At 44.7% G+C, this 26,074-nt stretch overlaps 1 protein-coding gene across 1 annotated transcript in view; it reads left to right on the forward strand.

Moving 5' to 3' along the window:
* Nucleotides 1-26,074, forward strand: part of GUCY1B1 (guanylate cyclase 1 soluble subunit beta 1) — a 725,186-nt gene that overhangs the window by 566,528 nt on the left and 132,584 nt on the right. Inside the window, exon 11 of the mRNA XM_069631323.1 lies at nt 8,009-8,149. Coding sequence (XP_069487424.1) covers nt 8,009-8,149 — 141 coding nt within the window. The remainder of the gene's footprint in view (nt 1-8,008; nt 8,150-26,074) is intronic.

The raw sequence follows: 26,074 nt of genomic DNA on the forward strand, positions 1-26,074 counted from the left end.
AGTTTTTTTGTGTGTTCGAGTCCTATTCTGTCACCAAAACACTTTAAGGAGCCCACGGTTTGTTCATGTTTGCAAACTTCAGTTACTAAGTTATCAAGGGGTTCGTAGCTCAATTCATCGGGCATTACATTTTTGTCACCTTTAGGGACCAACTGAATAGGAGGTGGATTCAGTTTGCTTCTATTAATAGCAATGTATTTTCGTACTATTGCCGCACTTTTTTCTTGCGTTCTTTTGTCAGGTGTATTGAGCAATTTGATAAATTGCCTCAAATTATTGTTTTTTTGATTTTTTGTCAGTTTCTGGTTCTTAGTTATTTTATTCTCAAATTGCGTGTTTGGCATTTGTTTTTGCCCTTTTTTTGTCACACTAAATATATTATATGTTTCACTATTTACCAAAGAAGACACAAATTAATCTTTTTTTTTCTTTCCCCCCTGTAGTTTCAACTCCTTCTGAACTAGTTTCATTGTGTTTTGCATCTTGTTGATCAATAGTATCAATCATGCTCTTATCGTGATTAACACAGCCAGAACTGACTTTTTTCACATATATAGGTATAGAGCTTATGTCAGTTTGTTGCTGTTTTAACTCGCTGAAAATCACGTTATTGACCACTTTCTTTACAATACTAGAGGATGCAATAGGTGTTTTTTGAGGAGTTACATTTTTAGGTAATATAGGTTCTACATAATGACACACAACATTCTTATGTTCCAACAGTTCTTTAAGCAAAAAATGTTGATCCAATAGTCTAGCATCAAGTGTTTCATACAATTTAGCTAACGAGAAAAGAGCCGTGTTCATAGCTTGCAAAGTTAGTTTGGTTGGGGCCAAAGCAATTGGTACTTGATTGTATTGAGATCCTGTCTTACTGCGTTCAGAGTGTTTGGGGGAGTGCTGAGTGAATGAAATTGATAAAATAGAAGAGTCATTAGAGCATTCTGGAAACATTACAGGGGATTGGTACAAATGATCTACATTGGTCTCCACACAAATTTGTTCATCTGGAGCATCTTGATTTAATGGTTCTGCATCATTTTGTGGTGTTTGCATTACATTTCCATTTCTATTACTGTCATCACCCACTGGGACTCCATCAACTGTAATAACGCTAGGTTGCACTGGCTCAGTGTGAACCATAATTTCAATCACTGATTTGTTAGCAGTTGGAATAGCAAAATCACCTAGCAAACTTTGTTCAGAAAAAGCTGCAAGTAATGAATCAGATGGAGTACACAAGTCTATCAGTACAGAAATTACTGGTTCAGTCTTTTCGGGACTTACCATTGCCTCTCTATTATCATTGATAACATTTTTGCAGCTTATTAAATTCTCTTTGTTCAGTTCATCAGGCACTCCCAACATATTCTCAGCGTAAAATATCCTTATGTCACTAGTATGTGATAGAGATCGACCCCTGGCAGGCCCACGACTTGGGGGGCCATTGATATTCCGCTTAGGGGTAGTATGGAAATCATAAGGTTTGTCGGACAAGGCTTCAATGTTCGGCGGCATATTAGGCCGCAGAGAGTAGAGTTTCACCATTATGGAGTTGCTTTGCACTTAGATTAATATAAAACAATTTATAGTAAATTATAAATTAAAGGACCCCTCACCGGTCACTGTTCACAGTTAACAGTAAACAGTGTACTTCAGGTTACTTTTAGGTGCGGGCCGGGTGTGCGCTGCACACTCGGATTTTGAAGCCTGGAGGGGGTGGAGAAGGAGGAGTGACACAGAAGCTTGCTCCAATCACAGGGGAGTTGATAGTCAGGCAGAGTCTGTGTTGCCTGTAAATACGTCCTCCCACAGTTGAACCGCAACAATGATAATCACCACAGGTAGGATTGCGTCGGAAGCGCAGCACAATTAGCAGAGTCCTCCACAGTAAACAGTATACTTCAGGTTACTTCCGGGTCAATAACTCTTAAATAAAACTGGCATGCAACGTGACAGTCCAAGTGCATAGATAATATTGGTGAGAGAAAGTGGAGAAGGCACTGGGAAACCACATTGAGAAGTGGAAGGCAGTGGGATGTGTGGCATGAATGACTGCACCAAGAGATAGAGGGAGTTATTGGTGAAATAGCTGTGGACCCAAGTGAGGACAGAGTCATGAATGTGTGTGTGTGTGTTTTAATGAGATTGAGTTCAGAAGACTAGCATGGCCAATTTATCAAAGTCCAATGAGACGTCAAGAAAAGGTGATTAGTATTGCAGTGACCAGTGGGTTGACAAAAGATTATGAGGGTGAGCATACAGGGAGATGATGACATTTTTAAAAGTGGATTTTCTTAGGATGCTGACCGAATGAAAAAGCATGATCATTTGTTCCATGGACTCTCTGTATTGTGGAGAGGGATGGAGCAGGTGATTGACAGACACAATTTGTTTGCAGAAGCAAATATATCCTTAGGCTCCATTTACTTCTAGAATCAGAGCCTCTCTTTTCACTGAGATTAACCTCCCCAAAGCATCAAATTGAACATATCAATTATTTAGCTACAGAATGCCCTTGTGAGGTGCAAGACTTATTGGAGAATACAGTTTGCTCTCTTTATAGTTTATACATTGGGCAATGAGTAACCCCTCTTGGGAAATTAGCCATCCCTTACCTGACCCACTTATCTGCTTGGTTATAGCAACTACCCAGATGTAGATGTACCAGATGGCCTGGCAAAACTACACATGTTTCTAGATTCTGACACAAACAAATAATCCCTGCCGCATATTAGTCTACTATCAAGCCTTTCTGTGCACTATTAGCCTAGCATTCCTCCTGAAGCTGAAGACACTGATCCAAGTGCAAAGTAATGGTACAACCCCCTGGTCTTAAGCTAGGAATAGTGGCACATCATGCTTTTTCTATGCCACTTACCCTCTGCCTTCTAGTCACGACTGTCTTCTTTTTATAGCTTTTTAGGACTTTCATTCCTGTTATCTATGACATCTCTTCTTCCCACCATCCATCGCTCCGTTTTGGTTGGCTTAACAGCTAAATCTCTTTTGTTGATCCAATGTTTCTCTTCCACCCTTAAAATGCATTACCTTGCTGCATTTCCTACTGTAATTAACATGGTCTTTAGCATTATCAATTATTTGAAGACATATTCTCGTCCCTTGTTTCACTGAATTCAATATCTCTGTGTTTATCACTGCTATTCTTGCAGTCCATCCTTCCCAGTCTTCTTTTAACCATACCTTCCACACCCCATCAGTGATGAAAGACAGTGTCAATTGTTTAAAAAAATCCTTTTTTCATTAACATCTACCTCCCACTGCCACTTCCGTTTCTGGCCTTTAATCCCCATCTAGGCTGACCTGGGCAATGTACCCACCATCAATCTGCCCTATTCTGCTCCATAATATATGCATGGTAATGTCCACCCCCACCTTGATTCTACTCACTCATTCTTCACCTTTCTTCAGTCTCTGTTTACTGCTATCTCAATTGGCTCACTCCTCATGTTGTGAAACCAATCACATGTTATCTTACCCCCCTTGACATATAGATACAGAAATAAATGGTATATTTCTTCTCTTATTTCCCCCAATAGTCTGCCCTGTAATTGACTGAATTGTATGTCCTTCAATTGTGTTCTGATCTAATCACGCCAATTCCCTTACACTGTTCCTGCTATTCTGTTCCCTTCCTTTTACCGTCTTATTCTTCTCTTTCCAATTTATTTCCTTAATTTCCACAACTACTGTAAAACCTTCTTCAGCTCATTTAAACCTACCTATGTATTCCTTCTCTTAGGAATTATTCTGTCGTTCATTCCTTCTTTGCTACTTTCCATTCAATTGATCCATAGCCATTTATGTGAATAATTGAAAAGTACTGGTTGCAGTCAATGTCATACCTATGGAATTATGTGACAAAATTGAAAGTAAAATATTCATAAAATATTATTATGAACACATAATAAAAAGGTAATTTAAAAGTTACTGTCAAAATAATAACATTTTGAAACAGTTTGAAAAAGAATTATGCACTTTATTCAATAATTACATAGCTAAATAAGGGAAAACATCTAAACCCAAATTCTACTGCCAAAATCACTCCCATACGGATTGCCAATTGTCAGAAATAATTCTCAATAGAAAAATCTATATCCAAAAAAGGAGCCAATCAGATACTAAACACAGAGAAATGAATGGATTGATTAAATTTAATTTGCTTGAGAAAATACTTAAGCTTACGTTGCAGGGAAGAAATATAATGTCAAGACACTGCTGCATCAATAATGCGTTATTATTTTTTGTTTATTACTACATTGATTAGTATTACATGAAAGCATCAGCACATGTATTAATGGAACTTTGAAAGTAATGAATTAAATCATGTTAAAAGTAGTCTAACATCCCTTTAAATCAAATCACTAACATTGCCCCTGCTTTCAAAATATGTAAATGTACTGCACAAATAAGGTTTTGCAAAACAGGTTCCCTGTTAAAATCTACCTTAATGGAGAGAGGCGTATGCCTGCTGTGCATAGTGCTGCCTGTTCATTTAATTTATTTCATTAACGCTTTCACTGCCAAGACCTCAATATATTCCTATAGGAATTGCAAAGTGCATATATATATCTCAAGGCAATTAAAGGGTTAATGGCATGGACAATATATTTGTTCAAAATTCAGTAACCATACGGTTCCAATGCAGATGTTACAGTTCTTAGTATCGGCAAAACAGATCATTCACTGCACCTACTATTTAATGCGTCTGACATTTATTTTACACATTGGGCATATTTACAAAGCGTTTCATAATGGCACAGTACCATTGAGAAAACACTTTGAAAATCAGGCCCATTATGCGCTGCAGCCCTATGACTAAGTCAAAGCTAATGATTGTGAAAGAAACATACGTTACCTAGCCACAAGTTTACCCATTTGACCTGTCCAATGGAAATAGTTAACCACTATGATTATTTGAGTGCAAGACTACATAAAGATTTAAGATGGGGGCAACACGTTCCGAAATTTTAGGATGAGTTCCACAAAGATGGGCTTTCAAGATTGCCAAGAAGGCTTTCGTCAAGGTATACAAGCAAGGTAAACCATGCACCATAAGTGTCTAGTTGTGGGATTCAACATTGCTGATGCTATATTTACTTTATGTATTTACATCAAGATAAATATAATATGTAATGTATAGTTCAATATTTATGTAATTTCATTTCTACAATATGATTTCACTCATAGATCCTTATGTTTAGTCTTTTATTTCGACTCCAGTTCTCACATTAAGTTCACTCCTGCTTTATGAAATTACCTAATTGTAGTTACCACACTAACTACACTGCCTTCATTCTCTTGTGTCAGCCTCCCTATGGGTTCTACAGTACCAGCCACCCTAGACCTTTCCTCTCAGGGTTTATCCAGAACCTTTTCTAGTGGGTATTCTCCCATTTTTTTAAACAAATATAATCAGTGCATTGGTCTTCTTAGTCCTCTTTTTCTCCTTCTTCAATGGATTCACCGGGGTTTGATGCTTAGCTCACTTCTGCCCCTGCTTAGGCACCAATTTCCATTACTCTGCTATCTTCTGGTTTAGAGTTCATTCTCTCTTTAATGTTAATGGTAATGGTCATGTTTATTTATAAAGCGCCTATACACAGGTAAGTGTTTCAAAGTGCTCAAGGAGGGTGGGGACATGGGGAAAAACAAACGGTCGCTCAGAGCCCTTGAAATTCTCAGACGATAATAGTCTCAACAGGCAGAGTAAGTGCATATAGTACATTTACAGTTGAGACACAGCAAACAGGCCTGACAGTGATTCTGCAGTTTTTTCCAAGCACATTTAGGGGTGAGGACAATGGAGAATAGACAGACGATCTTCATGCACAGTGCATTCTGAAACGTGCCATTACACAGAAGTTCACATGGAGACGGGGTCCAAGTGCACCAAGTATGGTGATTTGAAAACTTAATTTTACAACATCTTTGTATTTGTACTGTGTTTGTATGTGCTGAAGAGCAGGGCATGATCAGAATCGCTGAACATAAGCAAGGAAACAGAGAGTGGAGCAGTGTCTTTGCAGGGTGCATTATAGTGATTGATACTTGAATTTTGCATATTGGAATGTTTTCCAGGACTGATGTCATACTCGTACATTATATGCAATATTGTTCCGGTATTCCCATTTGGGAATGTTGTAATAAAGACAACATAATATTTGACCTGATTGTTGGACAAATTATAATGTTAGAGTTGTTTTTTTATATTGTATTACCAATGTGATGCACAATTGATTCAGTAGGGGTGTTGTGGTACTCAATGGTGTATTTCTTTAGTAACTTAGGGATGCACCACCCACATTGTTGAGGTATGAGGGCCATTTATAACTGGTAGGCCACCTCCAAGTCCCAGCAGTCTATTGGTCACAATGAGCGTATGGTGTGGCAGACAAAGTCTGCAAAGATTGGCATTAAATTCTAGGTGTCGTCTAACCCTTTTCATCACAGTCATTTTAAAAGGTCAATAATATTTGTTCAATGCTTGGTCCTCTTCCCCCATATACATGCCTCCTTTTTTCTACCACTGATTCATTTGAACCATTTCTCTATCTGTGCTAATAATTTCTCTGGTATCTTTCATCCTGTTTTTACTTGTCTCTCTTCTGTACCCTTCAGTTTTCTTTCAGCTTTTTACCCTTTTCAAAATCTGTTTTTCCCTCACTTTATTCATCACACATCTCATAATGAGATTCTAGTTTCCTCTTGCCCAACTACTTCTGTTCTCTAGTCACTGGCTTAAACTCGGATCACTCCCCTCTTACATTCAGAATACTGTGTTCCAATTGTTTCCATTGGGTCTATCTCCTCAGCTGGTAGGGCTTGCTGGCTAATCTATACATATATGTTTGCGAGAAGTTGCAGTGTGGTTTATTTGTGCCTGTAAGTATGCCTGGAAAGTTCAGAAAACAATGATATAGGTGTTGTGTAAAGTTTAGGGCAAAATGTTTTTGTATAACAATTAGTGGCTGGCACTGTCTGCTGTAGTCTAAATACTTGTGTGCTCAATTTATCACATGCTCTAATTTTTTATTCAAATTGTGGTCTTGTCCCTTCTTTTTACCATTCTGTGTTAGCACCTGTTCCATTGGTGTGCATAAATATTTAGGTTCTGGATTTCCTATTTTGATTTTACATGATCAGCCTTTTAATAGGGTACTCCGATTTTATGACACATTAGCAGCACCACCCAGCGTTGCATGTGTCTGTAGCTGACATGCACATGGGGGTCTGCTATACCTTGTGTATGTTTTATTGTGTCATAACTTGCTATTTTTGAAAAATCCCAAAATCGGCAATCTCCTGAAATCTCCTATACTGATAGCACAGGGCCGGACCCACTCAACCCCTGTGCAGGGCGAATGGTTGGGGTTGGTCAAATTTCACTATCGTCAATACACCCCAGACTGGTATGCTGACCGTGGGCCAACATTTCAGCCCACCAACTGCGATGGGGCTGGAGCCAACCCCAAACATAAAACACACTTTCACAAATATATATATAGAAGATTAACGTCTGTGTGCTGATGCTTTTACAAGTCTAATTTTGCCAACAAATCTCCTTGGAATGCATAGTCAAATGTTCTCACAACTTTTCACATTTTCATGCTAAGTGAAAGTGTTGTACCAATGCATTTTTCATAACCATATCACGAAAATTACGTGCTGTACTTCCTCTTCATCATGTTAATTTCTAGTTCTGCAAATAATGCAATGTCTAATTAATCCCTGGTTGGCTATGAAAGCAGCTTGCTTTAGTCATATTACTACTGTACTAGTCCGCACAGCAATTAGTACTTTTTTTTAAAACTACTGGTAAAGTCTTTATTAGCACTGCTCTAAAACTGCCATGTTTTATTAATGTGAAAACATAATCAAATGTATTTTAACGAAATTACAATGTATTCACACAATTTCTGCTCATTGTGTAACATGACAAAAGTGCGTAACACAGTCTTGAAATAATATACATTTGTATTCACAGGTTGAGACAGTTGGAGACAAATATATGACTGTAAGTGGAATTCCAGAGCCGTGTACACATCATGCTCAATCAATCTGCCACCTGGCGCTGGACATGTTGGAAATAGCAGGTCAGGTCCAAGTGGAGGGAGAACCTGTCCAGGTCAGTGCATACCTTTGTATTTAAGTTCTTGGGCAAGAAAGTGGTGGATGTTTTGCATGGTAAACTTCGATTACATTGATCAAACATCGATGGGAGCTCAAAGGGACATTGAACCCATGTGTGTTTCAAAATGAGAACAGGAATTGTCTGAGGACTCTGCATGTGTTTAGCTTTTTTTGACTAGTGTACAACTTTTCCTCCACGGAGAAGCTTAGGCAGGCATATAACAGACCCTCAGTAAGGAACCAGTTAACAAACAGCTTATCACACAATTGGCAGATGGAACAACGCTGTTTTATAAAGCAGGACTTGTCGCATGTCATATCTCTAGGGGCTGAGTCACAAAGAATTGACTTAATAACTCTGGCGTAGCCAGTCTACTTAGGGTCAGGAGAACGCTAGAGTTAATAATAATAGCTTCCTTGTGAATCAAATTGCCCTCTGAAGGTTTAAATCAATGGTAAGTTATGTTATGTCATGTTATAAGGCTTTTATGTTGCACCAACTCACCAACATGGCATTTTAAGAGTGCCTTGATTGTATGTAATTTGGCGTATTGTGCCACCGCCTGGCATATCAAAGAACTTTGTCTGAGGTAGAAAAGAACTGGGGAGTAGGTAAGAGGACGAGAAAGTAGGTAAAATCCCACAGACAGTATGGATGGGGTTGTTGATGGGGGAAAGGAATGTTTTGTGATCATTTGGGTTCATGTGGATCTATTAAGGTTGACCATAGATCGGGACTGCAGAAAGGAAGGAATATCCCAAAGAAGTTTAGCATTCGGCAGACTGTTTATGTATAACAGTGTTATTGAAACTTTGTGCATCCTACTGGGAGGAAGGTGCGGCTTCATGGCCAGAGGGGCACGCATTTGCAGTCTGAGAACACAAAAAAAGGATTGGGCTGCTCACAAGCAACGAGCATGAGATATCTCAATCCAATATGGCCCCTGTCGCACATGCATCAGGAACAAAATGCAACCAGCAAGGTTGTTTGTGTTTCTGTCCAGAGGAACACCTTCCAGGCTGCATTTCTTCCCTCCCATCAACGCAGGAGCACCTCGCATAAGGTAGGTTTTTGTTTGTCCTGCTCTACACTCCCGCATGCCTCCTTTACCCCATGCCACTGTTAAAGGAATTCAGCTCCCGCCCAGTACAGACACAGAACAACCTTTGCAAACTGATGCTGGGGGTTTGGAGCAGGACCTTTATGCCCCCAGCAGTGGTATTGTGGGGAAAGGCAGTGAGTGGACTTTGTAGAGCTTTGCACCAACACATTCAACATTCACTCTCTACCTACCCGATCCCAAAACTAACCCCCTACCCTAAAGATCATTGTCCCCACCACCCGGACCAAGAAGCCTACCTTTGGGGGCTGGTGGACACTGCTGACAGTCCCTGCCTAATTCTTTTAAAACATGTATATTTGGGGGCAGGCGGCCTCCGCTGAAGGGCAGACAAGACCCAGACCCATAAAAATATACTCGACACTCTCTATTAGAAATAGTAGTTTAGTTGTTCACCGTTCACAGCATCTTGCATCAAGAAATATGTCCCAACCCTGACCACTGACATCAGGTATCTTCAGAAACTGTCCCACCACAAGGATTTAAACCCCAACATTTTGAAGCATGTAGTCATAACTTCTCTCCAGAAAACCTCACAAGTCCATGACTACCAGTGAAATGGCAGACACACCGAAGGTGCAGGATCTACAGTCTTCAAGGAACCACTTTAAAGTATCCTAGAAGAAGGCCACAACAGAATGCTGGTTTACTGGAGTGCCTTTATTTCTCTTACAACCTATCATGACTGTGTAAATAAAAGGCTTCGATAGCTGAGGGAAGGGAAGTGTACATTTATCATAGATTGTGCTCTGCCTGCTTCCCTTTCCCAACAAGTACGAATGATCTTCTCTGAACAAAGTAAAACACCTCCATACAAATGAATTCTGAAAAAATAAACAAATAATTAAAATAACCCAGCTAAAATAAAGAAAGCATAATCCATAGTCTGTTTTATTTTTAAACAAGCAAATTTAAACATTTACTAAAGCAAATTTTAAAGCAGTGCAAAAACAAAATTAAGACAGTTATGGAGGGTATGGATGGTTGAGGGAGTAGGTAGAGTTCCCTCTATTGTCGAAATATCTCATCGCCATTACAAAAATAAAAATAAAAACTGCATTGCAGGTGTCTAAGGTGTTCACATGATTGGCAATGTTTTCAAAAATCATGTGTAGGAAAACATGAATTCATTTGGAAAATATGTGTACTTTCTTTTTTAATGTCTTTAGTTTTACTGTCTAAGTTATTAATAATATGACATTATTATCGTTTTGTCCTCATGTCTTTATCTATTATTAATCTGCAGGATATTTTACCAGGTCTTTATAACATGGACCCATCCCTTTATTCTCTCTGCTGTCAGACCACCACTCAATAGCCACTAATGCTCTAATGCCAACTGTCCTGTTATTCTATCGAAGGGGCCTCAGAGTTCTGAACTCCGTAGCAAGACTTAGGCATGTGTAATCCGCTCTATCATGCCGGTGATTCATAGTTATTTATTTATTCATTGAATATGTGTAAGGCACTTATACAACAAATGGTGTTTCAAGATTTGTTAAGATGGTATAAGGAAAGGCCCTATAAAGCATGAAAAAGAAAGGGAGTGTCGCTATGCCAAAAAAAGAAAGCTAAAATGGGGGTCATTTAAATCCTGGATCTCCCCTGAATAGCTCTATATACGGGCAATAAATGCTAGATTCAATTATTGGAAAGAAGAAAAATATATATAAATACTTTTAATGCAATGTACAATCGTGAGACATTTTTCACATAACAGACATTTTTTTAAAAATATATAGTATAATGTGTATCAAGCATTTAGACAAGTGAACAATCAACAATGAACTAGCAAAAAAGCAACAACACACAATACTTTTTCGTAATTTTTTTAACATAAAAAGCAAATTTGTGCGGGTTGACATACACCGAACTTCGATCTGTTATCTAATCACAGAAGGAAATGCACTAGGGTCAAGAACCGGTGGAGTCAAAAGAGTAACAATTATGTAAACAAATTAGAATTTGAAAGGCTGAAAAGATATAACCGGAAACCCGGATGAGTTGGGCAGCAAAGTGGTAGGGCTTGGATATGTCTGTCTGTCCTACCAGGGTCTCGGGAAAAATTCTATCCGAGATACACACCCTTTAGTTATGCTGCTCTAATCAAGGAGTCTATCCTTAATATTCCCAGTGTGCGAACCTGAAAAAATAAGATCTGGACAAAAATGGCCTGGGGTTATTGTTCAGATATGTAGTCTGTTTTCAAGATTTAGCCAACGCAGTGGGGGAAACTGTTCCAATGAGGCGAAAGGATGTGTTGGTAGAAAGGAAAAAAGTCCCAACACTCCCCTCACGTTCTAGCGTTTCGGCAGAGGCTGGTCCCAAAAGGATAAAGGATCAGTTTTAATGTTCCGCCTTCTTCAGGGCTGATGAGTTCTGTAGGAAGAACGAAGAAAAAGAAAGAATTTTGAGTTTAAAGCTAAAAAGGACAAACTATAGACAGGTGAGGTGAGAATTCCCTATCATGAGTGTAAGGAAAGGCCCTGTCAGTGATGCTGTGTAGTGCCCCTCTGGTCCGTCTTTTATTGGGTTATTTCATTAAAGCCACATGTGGTGACCAAGAAAGGACTGCATTCAGATCAAACAAAATGATCTTCTGTGAGCACCAGGGCAATGTTTAACTGTGCTAGCTGATCAATCCTTGGTTGGTGTTGTTGAGTCTTTTAATAATAAACAAAAAAAAGGAAATAAAAACAATTGTAGAGCCTGCAACATAGTTCTCCAGCCTCTTGAAAAGTCTGTTAAAACCCAACACCCCTTGTACAGCCTCTCTGGCTCCTCCACTCCTCTCCCTCCAAGGACAATCCACACTCAGTGTAATGGTGCCTTTCCTGCAGGGCACGTGATAATATATATCTCCAAATACCAGACCAGTCCCCAGCTCTGGGGAAACTCAGCATCCAGCTTCCCTACATGATACCTGAGGTTTTCCTCCAGTCATGCTGCTGTAAGCTTTGCTGGCATTAGCAAATGCCCACCTAACAACCCAACTCCTGCCCCCAGATAGATAGATAGAGAATGAGAGAGAGAGAACTAAAGCAGAGCATTGTTTTTTTCACCTTGTAGGCCTGAAGTTGCTTTTAGTTAAGATTGCATCTCAACTGCAGCCTCTATCAAGTAACTACATCTCCCAGATGTTTTGAAAGTCGTTGAGACAACTGTTTTTGCTTGAGCAACTAGCCAGTCTGTGCCAGTTTAAAAGGAACTGTTTGCTTGTTCCTTCATCTTTGACACTTTAAATTAATCTACTGCTAAAATTAACATATTTCAACACTGTAGGAACTGCTTTTACAAAATGAGTTTTGGGTGACTTTTAGTTATTTTTTATTGAAATCTTGAGCTTTTTACATATAAAGACTGAAGCGTTGCATTGCTTTTTTACCTTGTAGGCTTGAAGTTGTTTTAGTTAAGATTTTATCTCAACTGCACCCTCTATCTAGAAACTACATCTTCCAGCAGTTTTGTAGTGCTTAGGGACAACTTTTTTTGCTTAGCCGGCGTTTGAGCGCCGGTGCGTGAGCAACCAGCCAGTCTCTGCAGGTCGATGCCAACTGTGCTACAGTGCTGCCTCCCCTGAAGGTACGTGATAGCCCTACTATTAACATTCTTGATCACAGTAATTTTCTTTTCCATGCATCCCTTTGAAACCATTAAAATGGCTAGGAGCAACTTAGGAACTGGCTCCATTGAGGCAAAAATGACCTTTACACATGCTCATCACAACCACATAGTGAAGCATTATATGGTGCCGTATACATCCTTATCATCACCTAACAAGGCATGCAATACTATTTTGAACACCCATGTCACTAATACAGGACTTAACAGCATAACTCTGGACTCAGAGACACACCTATTGGGGTGAAGTACGCCTGAATTATGTCAATCCTATGGTGAACAGACCGTAGAAACGTTTTCAGTCATGCAGGATGGTCACCCAGGCCAAGAGGACCCAACTTTGAGCACTTTAACTCCTTTACAAGAACATGCCTAAGATATTGATTAAAGGGATCCTACTCTGCATTCACCTAACAGGTCGTATAAAAATTACATTATTAAAACACACGTTGTATTGTTAAACACGCCACAGAGGTGGTAGACTTGATTGTGTGCCAAGACCTTGATATTTTATGTCTAACTGAAACTTGGCTCAATGATACCACTAATCATGCCGCCCTACTTGCCATACCCTCAGCATATTGAATCTATAAAACAGATGCTTCCAAGGCAAAGGCAGCGGTACCGCTATTATGCTGATTTTTTTCATGTGCATACATGCACTCTATGTACATTAGACAATAGTGAATATACTCCAATTAAAATGAGCATTGACCACAACACGCAGACCTGGCCAACCCATTGATAAGAAATCATGTCCTGACCAATGACACGTGTATCCTCGTAGAACAATTTCTAAAAATAACTTAATCAGTTACAGATACTCTGGCACCTACCATTTAAAAAAAGATAAAAACAGACCTTTGGCAAAACTTGGTTCTCTGAGTACCTAACTGAATGTAGAAGGAAACAAAGGCAGTGTAAGACGACATGGCACAAATGACCTTGTCGGGACAATCTTACTATATATCGGTTCGCTGCAGCAAAATATAAAAACTCAATTGTAAAAGCAAAAAAGTTATCTTTTTGAAAATAGGATTCTTACCGCAAAATCAAGCGAAAGATAACTGTTCTCTGTTCTCAATGAGGTTGAGGGTAAAATTATCACCCACCCTGCAATAGAAAAAAGCGACATATAGTGTACTGAAATTCAGCATGGCTTCATGACTAAAGGGAACTCTCATCGAGCTACCATTGAAGCACACTGCATGAATAAATCTCATACAGGTATCAATGTGTTCAATAATTTGAAGTGCCTGATTTCACATCCTAACTTATCTCATGAGTTCTGCTTCAAACAAATATCTGAGGATGACCTGACAAATATTGTCAAAGGTTTGAAGTCTTATGTTTGTATTGGTGATGTGTGCCCAGCCAACATCATTCAGGATGCCACTGGCTGTCTGGCCTCATTGGTGGTGCCCCCCGTTATTAAAGATGTATGCATTATACCTATCCTGAAGGAAACACTGAACCCTCAGGTAGTGGGTGACTACCACCCTTTTACAAACGGTGGTTTTATGAAAAATTCTGGAAAGGGCAACATACTTGCAGCTTCAGAACCATATGAACAAATATGGCCTGTTAGGTAAGCTGCAATCCGATTTCTGTTCTCTGCATGGCACGGAAACCGCTCTGCTTGACTTAAGAACAAACTTGGTCAACACTGTGGACTCTTTTAATGTGGCCTTAATAATGCTTCTCCACCGCTCGGCAGCATTTGATCTTGTTGATTATACCTTGCTGCTCCAGAGGTTGGAAAAAATTGCAAATTGTGCCGAACCTGCTCTATTCTGGATGGCATCTTTGTTGGGACCAACGATGACAAGAGTTGCCTCTGAGGGTTTTTGGGTACCTCCATAATTGTCGACTGTGGAGTTCCACAAGGGGCATGCCTCTCTACGTCTTTGTTCAATCTGTACGCTCGCCAACTCTTTGACTTCCTGGACAGCATCGACATTAAGTATACCAACTATGCCGACAAAACCCAGGTGGTGTTTGAGCTGACGGGTGACTATGAGAGGGACACACAGCTAATTAATCAAACATGATTCAGGGTTGTATGAACACCAACTCCCTGGCTTTAAATAGCAGCAAGACCGAATTCATGTTGGTAGGCTGCAGTCAACTTTTGAGAAAGTTAGAGACCAACGACAGCCAATTTGATTGTGCCATTCAAGAGAGCCATTGGGTGAAAACGCTCGGAGTCCATTTTCACTCAATCCTAAACATGAAAAAACATGTGATGCAAATCAAAACCTCTTGTGCCTACACAACAGAATTAATTAGGTAGATCAAACGATACCTATAACCTGCCAACGTATATATGGTGGCTACAACATAATCATAATGAAGAGAGAGAGAAAAGCAGAGACAGAGACACATAATGAGACAGAGAGAGAGGCTGAGATAAGAGTAAGAGTGTAGAGAGTTAAAGAAGGAGTGTGTGTGAAAAATAGAAAGGTAGAGTGTGAGGGAGCGCTAGAAGGAGTGTGTATGTGAGAGAGAAATGGTAGAGTGTGAGAGAGATCTGTGTATTATGCACCAGGTAAGGCTAGTGCTTATTAATGTTACATTTTATTTAAATTATAATGATTTTCCTGTAATTCTAAGGGCCTTTTGCTTGAATATTGTCAATATTGTAAAATAAATAGTTTATATAGTTCTTTTTTCTGTATTGTTAAAACGTTAGTAAACATGTTCATAAAATATATTTCAGTATTTCTGCAACAGATCGTAGCTTATACAATACCTTTTTTGTCATTTCAAAAAGGTGTTTTACCTGAATTTCATATCAACCTTTTTCTTTTTTTCTTTTTCCATCACAAACTGATGTACACCCCATTTGTACATACAAATACTATATTACTACAGATACCTGCCTATAAATATGTTAGAATAGTAATTCTAAGGGCCTGATTCACAAAATCGTTTTATAATTGCACAATCCATTGAAAACTGTCTGAGAATTAGTCCCAAAGCCTCTCTTAACTGATCTGTTGCCTGCATGGAGAAAACGCTTGTGGTGATTGATTGACCTGCATTCATGAATTTTCGGTGAGCGGCAAAAGCACCTAGAGTAAGGGACACGAGAGATGTTTCTCAATACCGACATTGGTGTTTCTCAGAAAAAGGAATATATTCTCGACCATAGGATAATTAGAGTCAGGTGTTAGCTTTTGCAGTTGGTCAAGAACAAATACTAACACATGAAGATGTTTTATAGCCTTGTAGTTTGTCTGCAGAGGCTCTTCAAAAACTGTACATGAGGAGTAAATGTTTCTTGTTGACATCTGCTAAGCAAACACATGCATGCAATTGAGTTGAAACTGCCATTTGTGGAACTCATTTTTAAATCAAAATTAAATCTCGTGGGGGAGATACATCTGTATACACGTCCATGCACGTGCGTCCTCATTTGCACTATGAAGTGCAAAAAAGTGTTAAACTTGGAGGAATCAGATAAAATTTTTATTTTGCATTTCCATCTGGCAATGTAGCACCATCCCAAAAAAGAATCCTGTCCATTTTCTATGTGGCCGATCACAGCTCATGCTTGATTGGAGGCTCCAACTCCCCAAGCACCGCCTCTGGGCCTCGCCCTTCAGTCCTTTTCTCTGCATGATCAGGCCGGATGCTTCAGCACCAGCTGGTTTGTCTTTCCCCTTCCTTTTTTGTATTCTGTCAGGATTTCTTTCTGTTCGCTTCCGGCTTCACAGGCCTAATCACCTGCTTATTCCAGATCTCAAGGGATTTGCTTCCTGTGCATTGTGCAAACGTAGATGTTTGGCAGTGGATACACACATGTTCTGTTTAGAGTGTCTAGGCCCAGATCACAGGTGGGGTGTGTGCTTCACCTGTGACACACTTTCAGCTCGGGCCCTCACACAACGTCTTCAGCGCTAGGATGAGATCTTTCGTGAGACAGCGCCATAGCACAATCAGGAATTTTACAAAACATTGGCCATTAAGTGACTTCCTTTCCAGGTCACACGGGGCCAGGGAATCTTCCTCAGAGGTTCCCGGTCTCGAGAGGGGCAGTTCATATCCTACCACTACCAGGCCCTCTTGGTTTACTTGGATACCGGAGCTCGCTCTGAGGTGGCTAAAGCACATACCGGCATGGTCGAGGTTCTCCCATTGGGGGCAAATGTTACTGGGGTCTCCCTGAGGTTCCCTCCACAAGGGCTAAAAGTCAGACCGGCAAGGCTGAGGTCACCCCCTTGGGGGCTAAAACTACTAGGGCCCGTCCAAGGTTCCCTCCAGTGAGGCTAAACTTATTTTCCGGTGTCGTTGAGGTTCCACATGGAGCTAAAACCACTGGGCAATCCCAAAGGATCACTCTTTGAGGGCTAAATCTAGTACAAGCGGCGCTTCCGTGTACAAGGGGTAAGCACAACAGGGTTCAGGCCACAAAGAACCTTCTAATGGTGTCACAACCCAAAATGGATCTGTCCTCTTCAGAAGTTCCAGCCTCTGTGGCTTCAACAGCGTCTTTGGTGCCAAAGGAGTGCCCCAAGTCTACTCCTAGTGAGTCGTTGGGACAGGACCCCTCAGGGTCTTTTCAGAGAGTTCCTCCGAGGGGTAATCCCTTCATCCTAAGGGTGGAGTGGTCATCGCCCATGTGGATGTCTTTACCATGTTGTTTGTCTTTGGCCACCACTTAATCCGCACTTTATTCCATGGATATGTGGATGTCCAGGCCGACTTGGCAACCAATATCTACTGAGTCTTGGTCTAGGCCTACTCTGCCTCAGGGGCCTCATCAGTCAGAGGAGGCTTTCTTTCAGAGGTTCCAGAGGCTCATGCATTCCGAACCAATGAGGGAGTACTTCAAGTGCATATTTAGGGAAATAATGCCTACTCCTCTTGGATTGTCTGATCTGCCTCCTCTGCCACCCCCAGTTGAGCCTCAGCCTACTACACCACTCCCTCCGGCGCTTGAACCACCTTGACAGAACTGATGAGGAGGAAGAGGTACCACAATCAGCTACAGCTTTACTCAACATGCTGATGGACCTTATGGGATTACTGGAGATTCCGGTTCCTGACCCCTCCTGCAGAGGAAGGAGTTCTCGCTGGACACAGTCCATAAAGAAGTCTGATGGGATGGGCATTGTCCTTCAGAAGGATGTGTTAGTGGAGGCAAAGATAATTTCGTCAAAACCGCATTCAATGACTCCTACCAATAAAATAATTGATCTTGCCCGCAACAGTCCTCATCGATGTTAGCGGCAGCCACCTTATTTGCAAAGCCAGCAGCCACCTCATCTTCTTCTTCCGCCTCTCAGATGCTAAGCAAGGAGTATTGCTCTGTAGAAGCTGTGGGGGAAAAAGTATTTGCCAACTCAGCACTACAGCTCAAACAGGCTAATGCCACAGTGCTGCTCGCAGCTACAAATCAGAGGCTATTGAAACATCCCCTTTCCTCCATACACCCTCTCTCCATCCCCCTAAAAATGTCCTCAGTAACATCCCGGCCTAGACTGGTCGAAAAGGCCTGAAGGGCAAAGCCCGGAGGCGAGGCTTGGGGAGGCAGAAACATGAAAAATTGACAGAATTATTTTTTGTATGGTGCTACAAAAAGCTCTGCTCCCATCCCGATGGTCTGAATATCCACAAGCATGGATGGAGGAAACAGTACTATAGACTAGGTATACAGTAGTCACTATGTTGAGTAACTGTTCCTGTATATTTCATGCGCCTGCTCTGCACACCAAGCATAATAGGAGTATAAAAAGAAATGCAGAACATGCTGTACACCTTTTACGCCAAGTTATACCTATTTTGCTGCCCGAGAACTTGCCAAATGAGCCCCTTTGTCTGTTTGTCAACTCTCTTTAGATTATTTTTAAAGTACATCTTCATTCATTTTTATTTTCTCTAAGACCTTTATTGGTTTACAAAGTTGTGACCTGGTCGAAATCCCAGAAATTCAGGAGATATGAGCTCTCTGGTTTGAAGTTAACCAATGCCTATTATGTAGAAGTCCTATCATCAGTACATTTTTTGTAACATTTTTAAAATCAATCTTGTCGAAAGGCAATGGAAAGCTGACAGGATGGCACGAGGGTATGAATGCCCTTGGTGCCCTTATATGAATCTAGACTGAAAAAAGCCTCTGGCTAGAAGCTTTACCCCCTTTAACACAAAATGGGGACTGTTACCCTGCACTTTTTGGTGGTTTTTAGGAGTTCATTGGACAGATTAGGCCTCTTAAGTGAAACCTGTTAGGATGATCATGCCTTACTCCAAAACAACAGTTGAATGATTTTGTGATAAGATATTACCACAAACGGAAGGAGACTTGTGGGGCAGCCTGTTTTCCACACGTAGTTGGATTCCTGCAGGGCATCCTATTTCCATGACATGGTTTCATCACAGAATTTAAACCTAACTGATATGAGTATGGATGAGCAGCACATATGTAATTAACCCAAGTCCTGCAGCTTATGCTTGAGGGGCAAACAGATGCAAATATGTTCTCTCTATATGCTGGAGACTATTGTGTGGGTATATTACATCAGGGACACGGACTAGTCCCTTAAACCGCTCTCATGTGTGTATGACCCTGACCCTAACCATTTAAATTATTTAATGGGGCACAGGGGGACCGCAGGATACAGACTCTATGGTCAGATTTTCATCACTGTGCATTGGTTAAAGTTACGTTACACTCAAATAACAGAAGCTGTCAAGTCACGGATTCCTAAAATAAAGGTACCAAAGTCTTGCTGTGTGCCTCGTCCATTGTGAAGCACTTGAACTAGTCGCTATCAGGTTACATGCTGCTTTCGTCTAAAGCCATAACATCTTATGAGTCCTGTCATTAAGTTTGTAGGTCCCCATATTATGTGGGGGTGCTGGGTGAGATAAGGATTTGCACTGATCGGTACACACCCCGTGGGAATTATGTCTGCTTTGTCCCCTCTCTGGTCCCCTTCCCCTCTCTTACAGACTCTCTTTCTCAGTCTCAGCAGCCCGAGCTCTCAATTTGCTGTAAAATGTCCTCACACTCATTGGTCCAGTCCACTGCCTTTCATGCCGTTACCATGAAGCAGTTACTTCTTTCCAGTCTCTGGGGATACCCTGCTGCTACCTACTGTTAGGAACCCCTCACAGTGTAGACCAGGCCAGCCAACAAACCGCTGGAATGACATCGAAAGCTGTAGCTACTGTACTGAAAGCGTAACCCCTTCGGTTCCAGGCAGCATTTTACGCTATGCACTGCAATTTAAACAGAGACACACAGGCCGATTCATGGAATAATTAGCACGGCGCAAGTGGGCAAAAACGTGCGAATCGCAGTGGAATTGCGAAAATCGCAGTGCAAGTGCGAAAATCGCACGAAAAGCAGCGCACGTCGATTCATGGAAGTCCGTGCCCGAGAAAACCAGCGGATGAGCGATAAAAAAGTGTGCGGCGCACGTTGGCGCACAGGCCATCTAACAGCGTGCGCCAGGTCACAGTGAAAATCGCACAGGCCACAGCGAAATTCGCACATAGCGCGGCGCACGCAACAAAAGTAGGCGGAACACGGGCGTAACACTCGGAATGGGGAACAACTTGCCAAAACGTGGGCGTCACAGAGGAAGTACAGGGCACAAGTGCGCGGAACGCCCACACGCTCGCCTACAACACGTATTCATGGAATCGAATAGGGGAAAAAAGCGCACGCTCAAACCAGCGCACAGGCACAAACACGACCGCCACAAGAAAGCAGGCGGTAGCGTCTCTGCGGCTGTAAGAAATGTGCGCCAAAAGGTGCGCCAACAAATAGCACCTATATACTGCCATGATGAATGTCCTATACTGTGGCCCTCCAGGAAAAATGATGTGCAAAGGGGTACCCACAAACACGGACACCCGCTGACAAAAAATACGTGTGCGTGTATACCGGGGTGCGCGGGAAGTCTCACACGCGATTTCAGCAGGGTACGTGTATCACGGGTTCGCGTGAAGTTATTCACGCGATCGGGCCTGGGGGAGCGGGCTACGTGTATCACAGGGGTTCGCGTGAAGTTTCTGACGCGATCGGGCCTGGGGGAGCGTGCTACGTGTATCTCAGGGGTTCGCGTGAAGTTTTTCACGTGATCGGGCCTGGGGGAGCGGGCTACGTGTATTTCAGGGGTTCGCGTGAAGTTTTTCACGCGATCGGGCCTGGGGGAGCGTGCTACGTGTATTTCAGGGGTTCGCGTGAAGTTTCTCACGCGATCGGGCCTGGGGGAGCGGGCTACGTGTATTTCAGGGGTTCGCGTGAAGTTTTTCACGCGATCGGGCCTGGGGGAGCGGGCTACGTGTATTTCAGGAGTTCGCGTGAAGTTTCTCACGCGATCGGGCCTGGGGGAGCGTGCTACGTGTATTTCAGGGGTTCGCGTGAAGTTTTTCACGCGATCGGGCCTGGGGGAGCGGGCTACGTGTATTTCAGGGGTTCGCGTGAAGTTTTTCACGCGATCGGGCCTGGGGGAGCGTGCTACGTGTATTTCAGGGGTTCGCGTGAAGTTTCTCACGCGATCGGGCCTGGGGGAGCGGGCTACGTGTATTTCAGGGGTTCGCGTGAGGGGGAGCGGGGTACCACTCACCGTCTGCCTTGTGTGTAGAAGAACGCGTAGCCAACACCCGCTGTGAAGTAATAGCGTGTGAACCCCAACGGATGGAAAACACGCACCGCACGAAAAGCACGTACAGAACATAAAGGCACGCGGGATCACCAAGCCCTGCCAGGGCAACGCCCGTGCGCAAAACGTCACAGACGCGCTTACGCTGTAAGGGCCTTTGGTCCAATGAAATCGCGTACGCGTGCTGACGCGCTTACGCGCTAAGGGCCTTTCCTCGATTTTCACGCTGACGTGCAGGATTTTCACGTGCCAAATCACTCCGTATCAAGCTGGCCACGCGAAAACACACGGAAGACCACGCTCCTGCCCAGAAGGCCGAATTACTGCCCCCCAGTGCCCCGAGCAGCCTCCCACGTGCCATCTGCTGCTGCCTGCCTGCCTGCCTGCTGCCACCGTGCCCTGCCATTTGGTGCCTGCACATCAGCCATCTGCAGGTGTCCAGTTGCTGTGTCCACCCCTGCTGGAATAGAAGACTCCCGACTCGGATAACATCGCTCCACAGCCCAGCCCCAGGACCCAGTTGCCCACCCACTCCTGCCCCTGGGGTTGCCATGTCAGGCACATCAACATCTGGCACCAGTGGCAACCCCCAGCCAGAGGGGCAGAGGGGCACCAGCTTCACTGCCACCGAAGTTGGTGTCCTGGTGGAGCAAGTCCTGGGGCAGTATGATGCCCTCTTCGGATCGTCCCGCGCCAACAAGGAAGGACGGGACAGGATCTGGGCCGACTGTGTGGTTGCCATCAACGCGGAGGGGGTGGCAACCCGCACCATCCAGAAGGTCAAGAAGCGCTGGGAAGACTTGAGGTCCAGGACCCTCATGAAGGCCCGGCGCCTCGTGGAGGGGGGCCGGGGCCGCATGAGTTCCATCCAGTTGAGGGTCCTGGAACGCGCACACCCAGAGCTCCACGCCCAGGTCCTTGAGAGGGAGACCTGTCTGGAGTTGAGCGGTAAGTGGCCAAGCATTGCTGTGTGAGACAGGGCATGTTGCAGTTTGCTGGTTGTCTGATACTTGCCTGCATGTGTGACATAGGCCATGTACGCATGTATGTGTGCAGGGACATCATGGGAATGCATGTGCGACCTGTAATGTGTGAACCGCACGGTTGTTGCATGTGTTTGAATGCGACATGGGGAGCCCTGTGCAGATTGCACACATGAGAGCATGGCAGTCTCTGTTCCTGGACATGGGTGGGGGCGAGGGATGGGTGCTGATGCCAAATACATATGTGGTATCCATGTCTGTGTGCCTGACCTGCGTGTCTGTGACTTGTGAGTGCCATGGATGCATGACACATGTCTGTGACAATGTACAGATTCACTGATGCAGCCTAGTCATCCTTGTATGCACTGTGATTGGGGTGTACGGGGCCAGATGGATGTGACTGAGGTGAAGTGTGTGCATGTGATAGGCATGACCCATGATGCATGTGAGTCCCATTACATTGTACGATTCGAGAGTCCATTGGACATGCATTGAAATGTCCATGGCACGCACCATGACTGTCACTGTGTGTGTTTTGCCTGGACTGACACATGTGTTGTGGTGTGACATGATGGAAGTGTACTTTGACAGTGGCACTCATCTGCTATTGCTTCCTGTCTAGGGGACCATTGTACAGTACCCTGATGCTTGTGTTCTATGTCTCCCTCTACGCAGCGGCTAGTGAAGGAGAGGGCGGAGACGGCGCTGTGGAGCAAGGCGGTGGGGATGCCCCCACGGCTGCAGTGGAAGGGGTGGGTGAGCCCCCACAGGGGCCTGCTACGGCGGTGGACGGCGAGGAGCCATCCAGGCTGGTGGTTTCCACAGAGGAGGAGGAGGCCGCCACTGAGGCGCACATGGGGCCTGGTGGGGGCATCCCTGCTGGTGCAAGTGGTGCAGTCCAGGGGCAGGGGCAGGAGGCAGCACAGGTCACCGTGGAGGGGCCTGTGCATGTCGCTGTCCCTGAACCTGTGGGTGCACCACCTTGCACCAGCAGGGATGCCCCGTCCCAGGCCCGTCCGCAGGTAGAGGGGATGTCCATGTCATCTGACTCCCCTCCACCTGCGGACGAGGGGACCCCTGGCCGTGTGGAGACGGTCCTGATTGGGGTCGCGATGCGCACGGCTGTGATTCGTGATGCCGTGCGTGCTTCCCAGGAGGAGCACGCACGTCATCACGAAGAGCACCGTGCCGACGTGGCCCAATTGGGATCGGCCATGTTCGGGGGTTTCCTGCATGTGTCGGCCAATCTGGCGGCCCTCTCCTCCTCTGTGGAGACTATACGCCAGTCGTTCTCCTTGCCGTCTTACGGCCCAGATGCCACCAGGGCCCCCTGTGGACCTGCCCTGACCAATGCAGCCAGCTCGGTGGGGATCCCATCCCTGCCACAGTCGGGAGTCAGAGGTCCAGCAGGGGTGGACAACACAGCAACTGGACCCCAGCAGAAGGAGGATGTTACGGCATCATCGGGCAGGGCACGTGCAGGGCACGTGCACGACGGCGTCGGTGGTTTCCATCATCCTGGATGCCGTCGTGCTGGCAGAGGCAGTGGCGTCGGAGGCAGCAGCAGGCTCGACGTGGGAGGCATCATGGCTCGGGGCCATCAAGATCAGAGGGGCAGGCATCGGCCGGAGGGCAGGAGAACCCTGGGATGGTAGTGTCTTCCGTGTGGGAGCAGCTGGTCCAGCGGATAGGTGCAGAGCGGCAGCGGGCGGAAGAGGAGCTGCTCACCATGGTCAGGGCGGAGTTCTCCATGCGTCGGGCGTTGAGGCGGGCTGAGTGCCTCGAGGAAGCTCGCAGGGAGTTTGAGGTGAACATGGGGTTATCCCTGCGAGACCTCGGGGCCAGGACAGAGTCCCGCCTCCAGGACATCGACATGGAGTTCGATGATGCCCTGGCCGGCAACATCACAGAGTGAGCCGCAGGACTTGCCCGCTGCCATTGTATATAGTTATATAGTTAGTGGTAGGTTTCCTTTAAATTTTTTGTTATTTTTTTTTGGTTGCGATTGGACAATGCGCCACTTTCTTGTATATAGTTCAGTTTTTAGTTAGTTGACATAGTTAGGTTTAATTTGGTTTGGCTCATGGACCCAGGATCATCTTGTATATAGTTCTTGGATGGATGATGGATTTTTTAGGATTTTTTTTTGGACACATGGAGCAATGTGTTTTATATTTCATTTACACTTGGATTTCTTTTGTGACTGTGACTTTGGACACCATTTTTTAGGATTGTGCTTTGTGTTTCGAATTTTTTTTCATCAACATTCTTCTTCTTTTGGTTGTTTTGCTTTGTGGTTTTTTCTATTTCGTTTCCATTCTAGTTGATTTTTAATACATTTTCATTTCATCCTTCGATGTGTAGTATCATCTCATTGCTTTCATGCATGACATGTGGGGTGTTTCAACATTCACTTGCAACGATTGTGTGTGACAGACATATGTTCATTTGCGTTATTTACATTGGGTGTGTCACATGTAATTGCCTCTGATGTGTGGGTGGATGTGATAGTTGGTTGGGCCTTTTGGCAGGGGAGGCTGGCCATTACGGTCATGATTGGGGATTGTTGGGACCCAGGTGCAGGGGGGGGCATGGATGGGACATGGGTGGGGGCCTGCTGGCAGGTGCCCCACAGTGCTGGGGGGTGGGGGTGGTGGGGGACATGAGTTGGACATGGGTGGGGGCCTGCTGGCAGGTGCCCCACAGTGCTGGGGGGTGGGGGTGGTGGGGGACATGAGTTGGACATGGGTGGGGGCCTGCTGGCAGGTGCCCCACAGTGCTGGGGGGTGGGGGTGGTGGGGGACATGGGTGGGGGCCTGCTGGCAGGTGCCCCACAGTGCTGGGGGGTGGGGGTGCTGGGAGACATGAGTTGGACATGAGTGGGGGCCTGGTGGAGGCTGCCCCTGCAATGCTGGGGGGTGGGGGTAATAGGGGACATGAGTGGGGGCCTGGTGGAGGGTGTCCCCACAGTGCTGGGGGGTGGGGGTGCTGGGTGACATGAGTGGGGGCCTGCTGGCAGGTGCCCCACAGTGCTGGGGGGTGGGAGTGGTGGGGGACATGAGTTGGACATGGGTGGGGGCCTGCTGGCAGGTGCCCCACAGTGCTGGGGGGTGGGGGTGGTGGGGGACATGAGTTGGACATGGGTGGGGGCCTGCTGGCAGGTGCCCCACAGTGCTGGGGGGTGGGGTGGTGGGGGACATGAGTTGGACATGGGTGGGGGCCTGCTGGCAGGTGCCCCACAGTGCTGAGGGGTGGGGGTGGTGGGGGACATGAGTTGGACATGGGTGGGGGCCTGCTGGTAGGTGCCCCACAGTGCTGGGGGGTGTGGGTGGTGGGGGACATGAGTTGGACATGGGTGGGGGCCTGCTGGCAGGTGCCTCACAGTGCTGGGGGGTGGGGGTGGTGGGGGACATGAGTTGGTGTTCATTAGTTCAAGGAGACATGTGCCTTTGCTGGGGGGCATGCCCATGTTGGGTGGGCTGCCTGCGGGACATGACCAGGGATGCAGGGTAGTCCCCTGTGGTGTGGGCTGCCTGCAGGGGCCGTGGAGGGTGTACAGGGAACACCTGGGAGGACC

This window comes from Ambystoma mexicanum, chromosome 6q (genome assembly GCF_040938575.1).
Source record: "Ambystoma mexicanum isolate Mex_15411 chromosome 6q, UKY_AmexF1_1, whole genome shotgun sequence".
Lineage (NCBI taxonomy): Eukaryota > Metazoa > Chordata > Amphibia > Caudata > Ambystomatidae > Ambystoma > Ambystoma mexicanum.